This window comes from Octopus bimaculoides, chromosome 11 (genome assembly GCF_046866305.1).
Source record: "Octopus bimaculoides isolate indiv1 chromosome 11, ASM4686630v1, whole genome shotgun sequence".
NCBI lineage: Eukaryota > Metazoa > Mollusca > Cephalopoda > Octopoda > Octopodidae > Octopus > Octopus bimaculoides.
In genome coordinates, this window is record NC_142938.1 from 32,121,060 (window position 1) to 32,139,153 (window position 18,094).

The 18,094-nt window shown below is 38.8% G+C and overlaps 1 protein-coding gene across 9 annotated transcripts in view; it reads right to left on the bottom strand.

The window, feature by feature from the left end:
* Positions 1 to 14,005, bottom strand: part of LOC106873369 (UBX domain-containing protein 1) — a 75,865-nt gene extending 61,860 nt beyond the window's left edge. For 3 of the 9 annotated variants that reach the window (XM_089359779.1, XM_089359778.1, XM_089359777.1), the window contains exons 1-2: positions 13,962 to 14,005; positions 4,571 to 4,602 (exon numbers count right to left, since the gene is read on the bottom strand). In XM_089359779.1, coding sequence (XP_089215905.1) covers positions 4,571 to 4,602; positions 13,962 to 13,990 — 61 coding nt within the window. In that variant the 5' untranslated portion in view covers positions 13,991 to 14,005. Of the gene's footprint in view, positions 1 to 4,559; positions 4,603 to 11,360; positions 11,457 to 13,412; positions 13,552 to 13,961 lie in introns of those variants that run through there. The other 6 variants (XM_089359782.1, XM_089359781.1, XM_089359780.1 and 3 more) reach the window with 4 other exon arrangements.
* Between the last annotated feature and the right edge of the window lie 4,089 nt (positions 14,006 to 18,094).

An 18,094-nucleotide genomic window follows, 5' to 3' on the forward strand; every position in this document is an offset into this window, starting at 1 on the left:
CCAGTAGGGTGACGCTGGTAATGATCACGCTCAAATGGTGCTTTTTACATGCCACTGGTGCAGAAGCCAGACAGCTGCTCTGGCAATGATCACGCTTGGATGATGCTATTAGCACTCCACTGGCACGGGTGCCAGTCATCGAATTTGATTCGATTTCGATTTCACTTGGCTCAACAGGTCTTCACAAGCAGAGTTTAGTGTCCAATGAAGGAAAGGTACGCATAAGTGGGCTGGCTACACCCCTTGCAAAGGCCACGGGTTATGGTCTCATGTGTGTCTTTGTTTGTCTCTCCGGTGGTGGTGAGTTTACATTCCCGTAACTTAGTGGTTTGGCAAAAGAGACCAATAGAATAAGTACTAGGCTTAAAAAATAAGTCCTGGGCTCGAGTTGCTCAACAAAAACACTTCAAGGGGGTGCTCCACCATGACCACAGTCAAATGACAAAAAAGAACATATATATATATGTATGTGTGTGTGTGTGTGTGTGTGTGTGTGTGTGTGTGTATACACACACACATACACATGTGTATGTATGTATATATATATATATATATATATATATATATAAATATGTGTGTGTGTGCCTCTACATTAAATGTGTCTGTCTGTCACCACATCTGGACATGTTTTCACAGCTGACAGGAGTTTAACAAACAAAGGCAGAGTAAACAAATAATGGATAATGTCAGGCAGAGCACATAATCACAGAAAACTGCATAGTCTTGTCCAACCCCCAACAAGCATGGAAAAAGTACATGGAAAAAAAATATATATGAAACATTTACAGTTTAGGCGTAGGAGTAGCTGTGTGGTAAGTAGCTTGCTGACCAACCACATGGTTCTGGGTTCAATCCCACTGCGTGGCACCTTGGGCAAGTGTCTTCTACTGTAGCCTTGGGCCGACCAAAGCCTTGTGAGTGGATTTGGTAGACGGAAACTGAAAGAAGCCCGTTGTAAAAGCACTCATGCTGGTGCCATGTTAAAAGCACCCAATATACTTTATGGAGTTGCTGGCATTATGAAGGGTATCCAGCTGAAGAAACCATTCCAGAACAGACAATGGAGCCCAGCGCAGCCTCTGGCCATACCAGCTTTAGTCAAACTGTCCAATCCCATGCCAGCTTGGAAAATGAACATATGATGATGATGAAAATTTTAATTTATGTTCAATTTTCTTTCATCATCATTATCATCATTAAACGAAATAACCCAACTCAGACCTGTTGATAGCAGAGCAGACCTATGGTCCAAGACATTCCAATCATGAATACTCTGGGGTTTTTTAACAGTCTAAAATTACACTATTCGGTGTTGTTTCCTGATGATACATTTCCTACTCAGTGTTGTGTTCTTTGGCACAAACCACTAAGCCTTTGTCATCTCCTCCATGAAGCTCAACATCTGGTGGTCATTCTTCACCACTTCATCCCACTTCTTCCCGAGTCTTCCTTTTCCACAGGTTCTACATACATTTAGCAATCAGCACTTCTTATTTCTTTATTGCCCACAAGGGGCTACACATAGAGAGGACAAACAAGGACAGACAAACGGATTAAGTCAATTACATCGACCCCAGCACGTAACTGGTACTTAATTTAGCGACCCCAAAAGGATGAAAGGCAAAGTCAACCTCGGCGGAATTTGAACTCAGAACGTAGAGACAGACAAAATACTCGCTAAGCATTTAGCCAGCATGCTAACGTTTCTGCCAACTCGCCGCCTTCAATCAGCAATTCTTTATACAGCTGTCCTCATCCATACGCATGGCATGATCATACCAGTGCAGACTGCCTCTGCCTCTTGCATACATCTGATGCCCTTTACACCCAATTTTTTGCTCAACACATTTACATTTTGTAGTACGTGCACACTGACACTGAACATCCAGGGGCACATGCTAGCTTAATTTCAGTCAAGCCTTCACATACCCTCTGCAATCACAGCCTACATTTCACTACCATGTAGCATTGCTGTTCATACACAAGTATCATGCCATTCACCTTCCACTCTGAGAGTCTCTTTGTTACTAATAAAAGTAATGGCTCTCTAAACTTTCCCCAGCCAGTTCTCATTCTAATGACTATGCTTTCAGAGCATCCTCCTTCTCCACTGCTAACTAGGTTACCTAAGTAACACAAACTGTCTACTACCTTTAAGGATCCTCCTGGACATTGGAGGAACTCTATTTCCTCTGTATTCTAAGTGTTAGCTGTTCTTGCACATCTGCCACACATAAAGACTACTTTCTGTTAACCTTCTTATGATACTACTGCATCTCTTATGTCTTCATGACTGGCACTGAGTACACCATATGGAATTTCTATTGACACCTTTTCTACATATCCAGCAGGGCCATTCCTCTGATGGGATAAGTAATTTGTCTGTTTTCTTGCCTACTATGACTTTGGTCTTGTCCAAAATAACTCAAAGGCTCTTTGATTCCAGGTCTTGCTTCCACACCTGGAAATTCTGTTCTAATTCTATTATAGATTCAGCTATAAGAACATGCTTTCTTCATACTGACAAATGTCAAGTACAGTAATTTATCTTTGGCTACCCTGGCACAAAACTGAATTGCATCTCATCTAAGATAAATCTCTTCCTAATTAGTTGAACTTAACCCTTTCTGTAACTTTCATGACCTAGACCAGCAATTTGATACCTCTGTAATTACTTGTCTAAGGAGACTCTTTTCTTTTTGTAGCATTTGACTATAACACTGCTATACCCCTCACAGGGCTATGATACCATCCTGTTCAATCCGATTAACTATACATGTGATTAAGTTATATCCCACTCCACCAGATATTTTAAGCATCTCAGCAGTAATTTCTGATCAACCAGGAATTTTCCAGTTTTTAATATCCTTAATTGCTTTATCTATCATATATGTAGGCACAGGTATGACTATGTTATGTTGTTAAGAAATATGCTTCACAACCATTTGGTCTTTGGTTTAATCCCATTCCAGTACCTTGGACAAGAATCTTCTACAATAGCATAGGACCAACATAAGACTTAAAGATTTGTGAGAGGATCTGGTTGACAGAAATTGAAAAAGCCTATCATGTGTATGTGTGCATACATGTGTGTTTGTTTACAAATTATCGCTCAGTTATTTGAAAGTCACTTTTTACATAGCGGTCGTGTTAGCATTTCTTTTGTCAATACATCACCTGCTCACTTCATGCTTTTGAAGTCAAATGGAATAACAGATTTACTACTTCAAAAACAAGTAAGGCATAGAGTCAAAAGGGTATCTAGCTGTGAATAATGCCTCAATATAATTGTGTAACCCTTACTAGCATGGAACATCCACAGGCATCTAGAGTAAATAAAAACTGCAGAAGATTCACCATTGCCAGCTTAGTTTATAGTGTTTATACTGCATCTAGTTTATATGCTACCCACCTACCAACCCACCATGGGAGATGGCATTTAGCATGTGATTTCTAACCACTGCAACTGATTTCTTCTTATGGTTTCTAAATGCAGGTGAGAGTTTCCTTAATCCTGTTCTACAAAGTCTCTTGACCAGCTAGAAACATCAGTCAAACTTGCCTCAAGTTACACCTCACTACTGAACAGAGGAAATGGGTATATTAAATAATGCAGTTCTAGATAGACAGGGTGATTCTAGCTGGAATATATTTTGATGAGAATTGATTTAGAGATAAAAAAAACTGAAGCACCTCCATACATAACCAGTATTTATACACTCCCATCCATAAGATTTCAATTGTAAGTTATGAAACTAGAAGCTGTAATGATTCATCACCATGATCATGACCGAAGCACATTTTATGCTAATCCTCAGTATATCATCATCGTTTAATGTCTACCTTCCATGCTAGCATGAGTGGGATGGTTTCACAAGAAGCGGCCAGTCAGAAGCCTGCACCAGATTTCTGTGACTGTTTTGGCAGGATTTTTACAGCTGGATGCCCTTCCTAACACCAACCACTCAGCAGACTGGACTTAGTGCTTTTTACGTGAGACAAGTACAGGCGAAATCAGTAATGCTTTTTATGTGGCACAAACACAAGCAAGGTCAGTTTTGGCAAGATTTTTACAGATGGATGCCCTTCCGAACACCAACCACTTTACAGTGTGGACTGGGTATATTGATATTTCTAGATTGTTGATTTGATTGATTATACACAGACACATCTTGATGAGAATCTTCTTTCACTGAAATAGAAGCCAAATTTCCTTCAATTCACACCCTACTAACTTAAAAATTGAAAGACACTTTGAATAAAATAATAACAGAAAAAATACAAAACAATCAAGGTAAGAAAGTATTTGAACGTATGTTCGTTGATGGGATTTGAACTTAGAACATGAAGTGACATAACTAAATATTACAAAATATTTAGTCCAGTTCTGCAAGGGACACAGATACACAAGAATGTATGCAATATTAAGATTGAAGTAATTAAAAGGAAAAGAATAAACTAAAAAATAAATATGATACTTGATTATAGAAGTGATTAGAGAAATCAGGCAGGCAATTATTGTGAATAAACATTCAACTATAAGTTTTAAGGTTTATTACATTTTACTTACCAGCATTAGTATCTGTGGCATTATCTGAATCCCTGCAGAGAAAGAGAATATGAAAATATGAATTGACACATGTATACACACATATCATTTCTAACACAGACACATGCGCACGCATGCGCACGCATGCGCACGCATGCGCGCGCGCGCACACACACACACACACACACACACACACACACACACACACACACACACACACACAGGGTGTTCAGGCTAAATTTGATGACTTTTTGTTGTCTCCTTTTTTCAGTAACAGCTTCATGTATTAGTGAACAGTCAATGACATTGGAGAACATACAATAATAATAGTGAAAGAGACGAAAAAGAGAAAAAAGACATATCAATGTGTAAGCAAGTCTATATGTGCAGTAAACTATAACATCACTATAACGGAAGAAATCTAACGAAAACTCTAACGAAAAATATATATATTACAAGAGGCTTGAAGCTGATAAGCAAGACTATATTTGAAAAAGATACAATATTTATGTAAAAATGTACTTACAAGCAAAGAAAAAAACCAAAAAGAACTTAACAAAGAAAAAGCAATGATCACAGACAGGACCAGTCGGTGTATTCAAGAGAGTTACCTAACTCAAAAACTAGCCCGGGGTAGGGGTGACAATCAGAATAGAATAGGAAGAAAAACGAATATATAAAGGAGAAAATTATTATAAATTTACAAGTGATAAAAAAAACGTATACACTTGGCACATAAGGATCTACAGTCATATATATACATACACACACACGTGCATACACTCACACATACACATAAGGGTGCAAGTGTAAGGGAAGATACAAACAAGTAAAAAAAATAATAATAAAGTACGCAATCACATAAGATGTATATAGTGGTTGTGTGGTAAGCAGCTTGCTTAGCAACCACATGGTCCTGGGTTCAGTCCCACTGCGTGGCACCTTGGGCAGGTGTCTTCTACTATAGCCTCGGGCTAACCAAAGCCTTGTAAATGGATTTGGTAGACGGAAACTGAAAGAAGCCTGTTGTATATGTATATATATATATATATAGTTCAAAAAAACAATAACAAAAAAACAAAAAAACAACAAAGTGAGGACGTGATATGGATAGTATTATTGGATGCTCAGAAAAGGAAAGAGAGAGTGTATGACGTTTCAGGCGTAGCCCTTCGTCGGAAAGATGGAAAGTTCGGAGAATGGAAGAACGGAGAAAGAGGAAAATGGTACCGATGCCCACGAGGTTACATTATGAAAAGACCGGTAGAGGAGGTGGTGGGGGAAAAGTTCTTTCTAAGATAGGAGAGTGAAAAAGGGAGATGAATATCGGTGCGCGTGCGAAAGTCTGCGAGTGTGTGTGTGATAACAGAACGTGTGTGTGCGTATGTATGTGTGTGTGTGTGTGTGTGTGTGTGTGCATGGTTTGGTGGTTTATCTGTTAGTGTGTTTGTGTGTGTGTGTGTGTATGACGTAGTGGAAGAAATTAGTAGCAGGACTGGTTAGTGGACGCTATAGACAGTGTAGGTAGAAGGTCAACAGGTGGTTATTTGACTGTGTGTGTGTTCGTGTTTGTGTGGGGTTGTAGGTGTTAGGTACGTGTACGTGTGTGTGTGTATTTTGTATGTGCGCGTGTGTGTATGTGTATGTTTTCTGTGCATGCGTGTGTGTTTGTGTGTATGTGCATGTTGTGTGTATGTGCGTTGCTGTGAACGTGTGTGTGCGTGCGTTTGCTATTGTATATGCGTGTGTTGTTTATGCCCATGTGTGTATGATTGTATGCGTGTCTGTATATATATATATATATATATATATATATATATATATATATATATATATATATATATACATATATATAAAAATGTATGTGTGTGTATATGTTTGTGTATCTGTGTTTGTCCCCCCAACATTACTTGACAACCGATGCTGGTGTATTTACTTTCCCATAACTTAGTGGTTCGGCAAAAGAGACCGATAGAATAAGTACTAAGCTTATAAAGAATAAGCTATGGGGTCAATTTCCTCGATTAAAGGTGGTGCTCCAGCATGGCCACAGTCAAATGCCTGAAACAAGTAAAAGAGTATATATACCTATACATATATATATATATATACATGGTAAGACAGCTGCAAGAGAAATACCTAGCCAAAGATAAACCTATGTACCTGGCTTTTGTTGTCATGGAAAAAGCTTTTGACAGGGTCTCCCAATCCCTCATCTGGTGGTCAATGAGGAAACTAGGGATAGATGAATGGTTAGTGGGAGCTGTGCAAACCATGTACAGGCATGCTGTCAGTAAGGTGAGGGTTGGCAACAAGTATAGTGAAGAATTCCGAGTAGGGATAGGGGCCCACCAAGGATCAGTCCTCAGTCCCCTCTTATTCATTATAGTCTTCCTGGCAATAACAGAGAAATTCAAGACAGAATGCCCCTGGGAGCTCCACTATGCTGATGACCTTGCTCTAATTGCTGAGTCACTATCAGAACTAGAGGAAAAATTTCAGGTGTGGAAGCAAGAATTAGATTGAAGGGCCTTAGAATAAACCTAGCAAAAACCAAAGTCTTAATAAGTAGGAAGGCAGTCGAACCACAAATCCCTTCAGGTAGATGGCCCTGCACAATCTATAGAAAAGATAGAGGTAGAAACTCCATAAGATGTACCCAGTGCAAGCTACGGACACATAAGAGATGCAGCAATATCAAAGGGAGGCTAACTGGGAAGATAGTTTTTGTATGTGGCAGATGCTCAGATGCTATAAACACTGAAAATGTGCAGAGAACAGCTTCTGTCACATTCGGGGGAGAAAAACTACAAGTAGTTAATAGCTTCCATTACCTAGGGAACCAAATCAGTAGCAGGGGTGGGTGCTCTAAAAGTGTAGCTACTAGAATAAGAATAGCCTGGGCAAAGTTCAGAGAGCTCCTACCTTTGCTGGTGACAAAGGGCCTCTCGCTCAGAGTAAAAGGTAGACTGTATGACGCATGTGTATGAACAGCCATGCTACATGGCAGTGAAACATGGGCTGTGACTGCTGAGGACATGCATAAGCTTGCAAGGAATGAAGCCAGTATGCTCCGATGGATGTGTAATGTCAGTGTGCATACTCGACAGAGTGTTAGTACCTTGAGAGAAAAGTTGAACTTACGAAGCATCAGTTGTGGTGTGCAAGAGAGACGATTGCACTGGTATGGTCATGTTTTGCGAACGGATGAGGACAGCTGTGTGAAAAAGTGTCACACCCTAGCAGTTGAGGGAACCTGTGGAAGAGGTAGACCCAGGAAAACCTGGGATGAGGTGGTGAAGCACAACCTTCGAATATTGGGCCTTACCAAGGCAATGACTAGTGACCGAAACCTTTGGAGATATGCTGTGCTTGAGAAGACCCGACAAGCCAAGTGAGACCATCATAGCCCATGGCCTATGCCAGTGGGTGTAACCAGCCCACTTATGAATACACCTCATTCATTGGACAATAAACTTTGCTTGTGAAGACCTATTGAGGCAAGTGAAATAAAAATCGCTGACGTGGCTGATGACAGTACTGCCTGATTGGCACTCGTGCCAGTGGAACGTTAAAAGCACATCCAAGCGTGATCATTGCCAGGGCCACAGATTGGCTCCCGTGCCAGTGACATGTGAAAAGCAACATTCAAGCGTGATCATTGCCAGTGTCACCTGACTGGCACATGTTCTGGTGGTATGTGAAAAACAACATTCAAGCGTGCAGGTAGCACGTAAAAACACCTTTTGAGCATGGTCATTACCAGAACTGCCTAACTGGCCCTCATGCTGGTGGCATTTAAAAGCACCCACTACACTCTCTGAGTGGTTGGCGTTAGGAAGGGCATCCAGCTGTAGAAACTTTGCCATATCAGATTGAGCCTGGTGCAGACTCTGGCTCACCAGTCCTCAGTCAAACCGTCCAACCCATGCCAGCATGGAAAGTTGATGTTAAACGAAGATGATGATATATATAAATATATATACATACACACACAATATATACACATACATAAAATTGCACATACATGTACATGCACACACATATACATATATATAAACACATACAAAGACACATATATACATATTTGCACTAAATGAGGCTGCAAAGAAAGAGGTCTGGAGATGCCACTACGATAGATTGCTTAATAAAGAGAATGAATGGGAGAAAGAGAGCCTGCCGTATGTCGACCCAACAGAGGGACCAGCTATCAGAGTTAATAGTACCAGGGTATATAAAGCAATAAAGAGTATGAAGACAGGGAAAGCCCCCGGTCCATCAGGAATCACTGCAGAGATGCTCAAAATATCTGGCAGTGTTGGCTACAGCCTAGTCACCCGTATTACGAACCAGGTGTTACACGAAGGAGTCATACCCAATGACTGGTGTAGCAGCACCATAGTCAACTGCTACAAAGGTAAAGGTGACGCTTTAGATACAAATAATTACAGAGGCATCAAGCTGTTAGATCAGGTTATGAAAGTTACGGAGAGGGTCATAGCCCAACTAATTAGGGAGCGAATCAATTTAGATGAGATGCAGTTTGGGTTCGTGCCAGGTAAAACACTACTGATGCCATATTTCTAGTAAGACAGCTGCAGGAGAAATATCTAGCCAAGGATAAACCTCTGTACCTGGCTTTCGTTGACATGGAGAAAGCCTTTGACAGGGTCCCCCGATCCCTTATCTGGTGGTGAATGAGAAAACTTGGGATAGAAGAATGGTTAGTGAGAGCTGTGCGAGCCATGTACAGAGATGCTGCCAGTAAGGTGAGGGTTGGAAATGAGTACAGCAATGAATTCCGGGTAGAGGTAGGGGTCCACCAAGGTTCCGTCCTCAGTCCCCTCCTATTTATCATAGTCCTCCAGGCAATCACAGAGGAGTTCAAGACAGGTTGCCCCTGGGAGCTCCTCTATGCTGATGACCTTGCACTAATTGCGGAGTCACTATCAGAACTAGAGGAGAAGTTTCAAGTGTGGAAGCAAGGTCTAGAATTGAAGGGCCTTAGAGTCAACCTAGCTAAAACCAAGATCCTAATAAGTAGGAAGGTAGATAAAACACAAACCACTTCAGGTAGATGGCCCTGCTCAGTATGTAGAAAAGGAGTAGGTAGTAACTCTATAAGATGTACCCGGTGCAAGCTATGGACACATAAGAGGTGCAGCAATATCAAAGGCAGGTTAACTAGCAAGTTAGTTTTTGTATGTGGCAGATGTTCAGGTGCAATAAACACTGTAAACAAACAGGAAACAACTTCTATCTCATTCCAGGGTGAAAAACTAGAGGTAGTCGATAGCTTCCGCTATCTGGGCGACCAAGTTAGTAGTGGGGGTGGGTGCGCTGAAAGTGTAGCTGCTAGAATAAGAATAGCCTGGGCAAAGTTTAGAGAGCTCTTACCTCTGCTGGTGACAAAGGGACTCTCACTCAGAGTAAAAGGCAGACTGTATGACGCATGTGTACGAACAGCCATGCTACATGGCAGTGAAACATGGGCTGTAACTGCTGAGGACATGCGTAAGCTCGCAAGGAATGAAGCCAGTATGCTCCGTTGGATGTGTAATGTCAATGTGAATACCCGTCAGAGTGTAAGTATCTTGAGAGAAAAGCTGAACATCAGAAGCATCAGTTGTGGTGTGCAAGAGAGACGATTGCGCTGGTATGGACATGTGGTGAGAATGGATGAGGATAGCTGCGTGAAAAAGTGCCACACCCTAACAGTTGAGGGAACCCGTGGAAGAGGTAGGCCCAGGAAGACCTGGGCTGAGGTGGTGAGGCAAGACCTTCGTACATTGGGCCTCACTGAGGCGATGACTACTGACCAAGACCTTTGGAGGTGTGCTGTGCGTGAGAAGACCCGGCAAGCCAAGTGAGATCGTTGCCAGTGCCCCTGGACTGGCTCTTGTGTGGGTGGCACATAAGATGCACCATTTTGAGCGTGGCCGTTGCCAGTACCGCCTGACTGGCCTTCGTAGGATTTTTGAGCGAGATTGTTGCCAGTGCCCTTGGACTGGCTTGTGCAGGTGGCACATAAAAGACACCATTTCGAGTGTGGCCGTTGCCAGTATCGCCTGACTGGCCTTCGTGCAGGTGACACGTAAAAGCACCTACTACACTCTCTGAGTGGTTGGCGTTAGGAAGGGCATCCAGCTGTAGAAACTCTGCCAAATTTAGATTGGAGCCTGGTGTTGCCATCCGGTTTCACCAGTCCTCAGTCAAATCGTCCAACCCATGCTAGCATGGAAAGCGGACGTTAAACGATGATGATATGCGCATACACACGCACACATATACATCTGCATACACACACACATACATCATCATCATCGTTTAATGTCCATTTTCCATGCTAGCATGAGTTGGACGGTTCAACCAGGGTCTGGGAAGCCAGGAGGCTGCACCAGGCTCCAATATGATCTGGCAGTGTTTCTACATCTGGATGCCCTTCCTAACAACCAACCACTCCATGGGTGCCTTTTACATGCCATTGGCATAGGGGCCAGAGGAGGCTGGCAATGGCCACAATCGGTTGGTGCTTTTTACGTGCCACCGGCACAGAAGCTAGTCAAGGCAGCGCTGTCATTGGCCATGTTCAGATGGTGCTTTTTACATGCTACCAGCATGGGTATCACAACTAAAATTTCTATTTGATTTTAATTTTGAAGTTGATGTACTTGACTCAATAAGTCTCAAGCACAGCAGGTCACCCTACAATCCAAGGTAAACACAGCAGGTCGCCCTACAATCCAAGGTACTTTTAAATGGGCTGGGGCTGATTATGCGAAACTGGTGTAGGATACAGCAGTAAACTCACTTTATTTGCTGGTCTTCGCAGTTAAAGCATATCTCCAGAGGTCTCGGTCTTTCGTCATTGCTTCTGTGAGGTCCAACATTCAGAGGTCATGCTTGACCACCTTATCCCATGTCTTCCTGGGTCTACCTCTACCCTGGATTCCTTCAACTGTTTGGGAGTGGCACTTCTTCGCACATCTCTCCTCATCCATCTGTAGTACATGACCATGCCAGTGCAAACATCTACACACATATATACAAATTTACACATAAACACATACATAGAAATACACATATATATATACATCCACACATGCAAAAAAGACAATACATGCATATACAGCAAAGAAAATACATATATGGTTTTTTTCATATATGTGCACCTGTTGCATTATATTCTATTATGCACACGTGGCCTTGTTTACATTATACTTCGTCTTGACCTGTTACTATTTCTTTAAAAATCTCCAATAGATTTTTATTTTTATGTCATAGTTTACTGCACATATAAACTTGCATACACATTGATATGTCCTCCTTCCTCTTTTTCATCTTTCACTATTATTATAATTAATATTTTTCCCTTTTACAGCTTGTCTGTAAATATACAATTTTTCCCTATTACTCCATCTGTATTCCCCCTTATTTTTATCTTATTTTATTACACCTTTTTTTTGATGTTCTTCCAAAAATTCCTCACAGTGATGAGAATGACAATGCATAAATTTGATAATAATTACTATGATTATAACTTTTTTTCTTACATATTTGTATTGTCTACAATTTTGTATTAAATCAAATTTTTGATTCAACAACTTTTTTTCCTTCATTTTTATGTATGTATGTGTGTGTGTGTGTGTATATATGTTTGTCCCCCCAACATCGCTTGACAACTGATGCTGTTTACGACTCCGTAACTTAGTGGTTCGGCAAAAGAGACCGATACAATAAGTACTCGGCTTACAAAGAATAAGTCCTGGGGTTGATTTGCTCAACTAAAGGTGGTGCTCCAGCATGGCCGCAGTCAAATGACTGAAACAAGTAAAAGAGTACAGACAGAGTGTGTATATATATATATATATATATATATATATATATATATATGTATATATATATATATATGTGTGTGTATATATATATATATATATATATATATATATACATATATACATACATACATACAAGAGGGATGACCACTAAGTGGACATCCATTATGCTAGATGTAGACCCCCATATGGTCTGACCACTAAGAAAAGATTGTTCTCTTGAGAACAATCTATATAATATAATTTTTCTGAATCTTCAGATTTTTCAAGATGCTAAGCCACTGGTTTTAAATTGATATTAATCAAATTAATATTCAATTTTTCACCTTTATGATTTAAATATACATATCATATCATATCATATATATATATATATATATATATATATATATATATATATATATATATATATATATATATAATACATATATATATACATACACACACATATATAATACACATATACACACACACACATATATATATAATACATATACACAAACAGACACACACACATACATACATATATATATATGTGTGTGTGTATGTGTGTGTGAGTGCGCTGCATGACTAATTTATCGATTTAGGAAGAGCTAACGTCAAAGTAACCAAACCACAGTCTAATATTTTTAAGTGAGAGAAAAGTACGAGCGACAGACACAAAACATAAAACTGTCATCGACATAAAAGACATTTCTAAAATTAGTCATATATGGTGGGAAGATCAGCATGGTAACGTCTTTCTGCTTCTTGTTTCAATTTCAATGATACGAAGTAAAAGTTATTATTTAAAAGAAAATAATGGTGACTAGAGAGAAACAGAGAGGCGTTATATTTCAGAATATAAACGGAAGAATGAGGTTTTCATTTGCAAAGCTACAGCTGTGTCATCAATCTTAGATATTCAATGAATTGTGTTGCACTTTCTTTCAAGAAAATACTCAACCTAAAATTGAAATAATTTGTGAAACACAAACAGAAAGAGAAATGTTTAAAACAGATTTGTTTTCATGCTACATTATACATACATCGTACAATTATGTTCCTATCTCCCTTCTTACTGCTGTCGGCTCTTGTGTTTTGCTATTAAAGACTTTCGAAAAAGAAAACAAAACTACTTCGTTCACAAAACAACTTCGTTCAGGTTTTGTTATTTTCTGAGGAAACCACATAGGTGGCGCTACTGGGACACAGACGGGATAATAGAGTTATCCCCCTTACAGGCTATGTCGTCATTACTGCTTATAAACAATTTTGGATACACGTGTTTATATCTCTTTTACTTTTTTGTCATCTAACTGCAGCCATGCTGGGGTATATATTCATAAATATATGTACACATATGCAAGTAGACATACGAAAGAAAAAGGCACTCATTTAGTATTATTTAAAACAGTTTCATTTGGCTCTCTGCGTATTATAGTTTCGCAGGCTCTAAGTCGCATGGGGCCGTATCAAACTATTTGTATTATAACAATAATAATAAAAGCGAAATTCTGTCTGTCTATCTGGGACCTCTATCTCAGTCTACATTTGCTCTACATAGGCATATACTTTCATGGAATTGAAAAATCTACCCTTCATTTGGTTCTTGAGCATCCAGCATTGGAATCTAGTTTAAAGGCACTTGGGTTGCTATTTCTAGCAGGTAAAACTCAGCTGATTCATGTCATGTTGACGTCAGAGATCAAGGGGGAGATAAATGACATTCACTTCGTTAATTCTACGTCGTGATGAGAATATTCTGGCAAATTCGCCAGCAGTTGGAATTCAACATGAGACTGAAACAATAGAGTGATTGCGTTACAGAATTAATTCTCATCCGTCTTTAACTTCTGATCAAACACCACCGGGACATATATAGTCATTATCGATGTTCTATAATCAAGCTATTTAGGCCACAGACCCAATTAGCCCCCTGCAGGAGCTTACTTAAAAGTCGACACAGAATACTGCTTTGCCGGGCAATTTTCACAATAGATGAGGATTTTTCATATTAGTCTTCTACTACACCCTTGCAGATGTGGTGGTGGGGGACTTTTTATGAAAAAAGTTTTCGAAAATTTATAAATTCCCCCTCGCCACTTCCAGACCGATTTTGTCCAATTGTTTATTTTATGGGGGGGGGGGGGGCATTATGCACTTATTAACAATGGGAGGCACCCTTTCAGTAAAGAGAAAATTTTTTTGAAATTTAATGAATATTTTTCAAATTCCCCTGCCCCACTCAGTACCCGATTTTTGCTTGTTTTTTATGTTTTTTTAAAAAAAAACAAAACAAAAAAATCATAAGAAAATATTTATTAATGAATAGAGTTACGGAAATTAGAAGTGGAGGTAAAAGTAAAAAAAGAAAAAATTTCATCTTAGAATTTACCTTCAGCCAAGCGACAAGAATTGGTGTGGAAGGCCACTGCAAATAAATAGTCAGAATTTATGATAATACTTTGGTGTTGAAGCCAAAATAAGTGTGCAACATGGACTGGAGTGGCTTTCTGGGTTTCCAGAAACTTGTGTGTGTTTGTGCTTGTGTGCATGTATGCATGTGCACATGTATGGATGTATGCACACTCATGAATACATGCATGTATGTATGTGTGCATGCATGCAAGTGAGCAGTCAAATAAAGGAAAGTGGTACATTTGGTAGGAGTTACAAACATTATTTAATAGCAGTTTGACTCAGCTCCATATGACATAAAGTTTTGTGGGCTCATAGAACAAACCCAATTCATCAGATATCTTGAGAAGAGAAATGGGGTTTGAGACAAATTTAAGATAGATTTTGAATGTTAGGCCTCACCTATCCATCATAGTCCTCTAAGCAACCACTGAAGAGTTTAAGACTGGTGGCACCCCACCCTCATAGTGATCCCCTCTTCACCAAGCAGGAAGCTGATCCTCCAGCTACCCCAGCGTTCAGTCCTACAGCAATTTCAATTGTGCAGGTGGCACAAAAAAATAGCCCCAGTCCACACTGTAAGGTGGTTAGTATTAGGAAGGGCATCCAGCCATAAAACCCATGCTGAAGCAGACATTAGTACTCGATGCAGTCCTTGGACACATTGGTTCTTGTCAAACCATCCAACTCATGCCAGTATGGAACATGGATGTTAAATGATGATGATGATGATGATGAGCTAGAAGAAGGAGGAGGAGGGAAGGGGTGCACGGTGATGCATACATACGAATATATAGATATAATATATATCTTCTTTTCTACTCTAGGCACAAGGCCCAAAATTTTGGGGGCAGGGAGCCAGTAGATTAGATCAAGCCCAGTACAAACTGGTACTTAATTTATCAACTCCAAAAGAATAAAAGGCAAAGTCGGCCTCAGCGGAATTTGAACTCAGAATGTAAAGACAGATGAAATACCGCTAAGCATTTCGCCCGGTATGCTAACATTTCTGCCAGCTCACCGCCTTATATAATATATATCTTCTACTATATAAATGTGAGTGTATATGGTTATATAAATGTGTTTAGCCCAAAAATGCTCAGAAACAGTGCATCCTTGAGAAAAATGAATTTGATTTTTGAAATCTGCTTCCCAAAGATAATATTGTCCATAAATTATATTAAATAAATATGATTTGCTATGGGAAATAATTCAATTGTTAGATTGACAACTCTTCCACTACCTTTCATCATAAATCTATCATTATTTATCCACTTATACTCTGTGTATATGTATTAATTCTCATCTATTGCTTTCATTTTGTTAATAATTTCATCTTCTAATGTTTACTTCCAATTTATTACGCACAAATCCTGCGCTCTAATTGGGTAAGAATGATCAAACTTCAAACCTCTATAACATTTAACTAAAATTTTTCTGGAATAAATGAAATGCATGAAATAGTACATCAGTATATCAAAATTGAAAACTTTCACTTCACATTTTCAAACTTTAAAATTTATGACAAAAACAGAAAAGATGTCTATCTTTTTCATTTTTCACTTTTCTCACAGTACACTTTCTCCTCTCTATACATTTTTACTACACTCTCTCTCACTCTCTATAAAAGTATATTGCTTATGCTGAGTATGTTTGTGTGTGTGGGGGGGTCTGTCAGTGCATGTCTATTTGTTAGTGTGAGTGTATGCATGTGTGTCAGGAATTTTATTAGAGTGATTTAAATAAGTATGTAAAAGATGATTTATCTTAATAGCATACTTTTCTGGTAGTAAATATGTTTTTTTCTTACACACACACACGCAACACAACACACACACATGCATGCATGCGTGTGAGTGAACTTGGTTGATGCAGGGTGTGGGTTAAAAATTTAGATTACAATTTTTTGTTGTTGCTTAAATCCCAGCAATGCATTACAACATTATTATTCCATAAATGTTTTTATGGGGAGATAAATATTGGAAAACATCAATACATTGTCAGAGTGACAAACAAATGAGGAAAATACCAGGTGATCTTGGGATGTGCTGCAAACAACAGCTAAATCTCCCTTAAATCACACGCTTTTTCATCTGAAAATTATTTTGAAATTATAAACAGACACAAATTGCAGATTCAGACACTGTATTTTAAAACTATGATTTTTAAAAAAAAATTGGGAAAAAATGCTGAAATTTTAGGGTTTATGGAGAAGCAGGGTTAATGAAATAATTAAAAAAGATTTCACTATTGTTTTTAATTACATCTCATTTTTTGTTTAAAAATAAAGGAAGTAGGAGTTGAAATGCTGATTTCCAAATTTTTTTTTTAACCTGCAAGGCTTCTTCTTATCATTTTTAAGTGCATAGTGCCAAGAAGAAAAAAAAAATGGCCATAATCGAGAACTGAGTGGGGAAGGTGGGGGGAAAATGCATAAATTTTCAAATTTTTTTTTTTACTGTAAAGACATCTACCATTGTTTTAAATGCAAAATCAGTTCAGAAGGTACTGGGGATAATGGATTCATAAATTTTCAAAAATTGTTTGCATAAAAAGCTTCTCACCATCATTTGGGAAAGTGTGGTGGAAAAAATTTTTTTTAATCCCCATCAAAATAGAGAAAACCCAACTTATGAGGGAGTACTATTGCGAAAGTCTGCCAAAGCATTTTATTGTGAAAATTACCAAGCAACAATGGGATACTCAGCTAGTATATACATATATACAGTGCCCTGCAAAAGTTTACAACACACAATCAAAAATCCATGTTTATTGAGTTTATAGGTTAATGAAATTTCCACCTTTTATGAAGTTTTATGTAATAAATTCAATGTAACAATCAGAATTACATAATAAGTAATAGAAAAATTTTATATGGAAAAAAATTGAAATTGAAAACAAAAGTTCGCAACACATTTAACTCAATTGAATAATTTTCCAAATATTTTGAATAAAAATGATTTTTTTTACCCCAGAATATCTACAGTGTTGTAAAAGGTTCAGCCATTGCTTCAGTTCTGACAATATCACTGTAGAGTGGACATCATCATCATAGGTAAAAAATAAACAAATTAGTCAAGACCACCATGAGCGTATTGTTGATCTTCATAAGAGAGGTAATGGGTACAGAAAGGTCTCTGCACAGCTTAATGTAACCTTGAGTTCAGTTGGTACAATAATACGCAACTAGAAATCTTGCAATTCCCTCTAGTCTGCTCCAGTTGCCCATGTAAGTTAGCAGAGCATACAGCAAGAACAGCCAGCTAATAATAGACTATAAACTACACTAAAAGAGCTGCAGGAAGCCCTG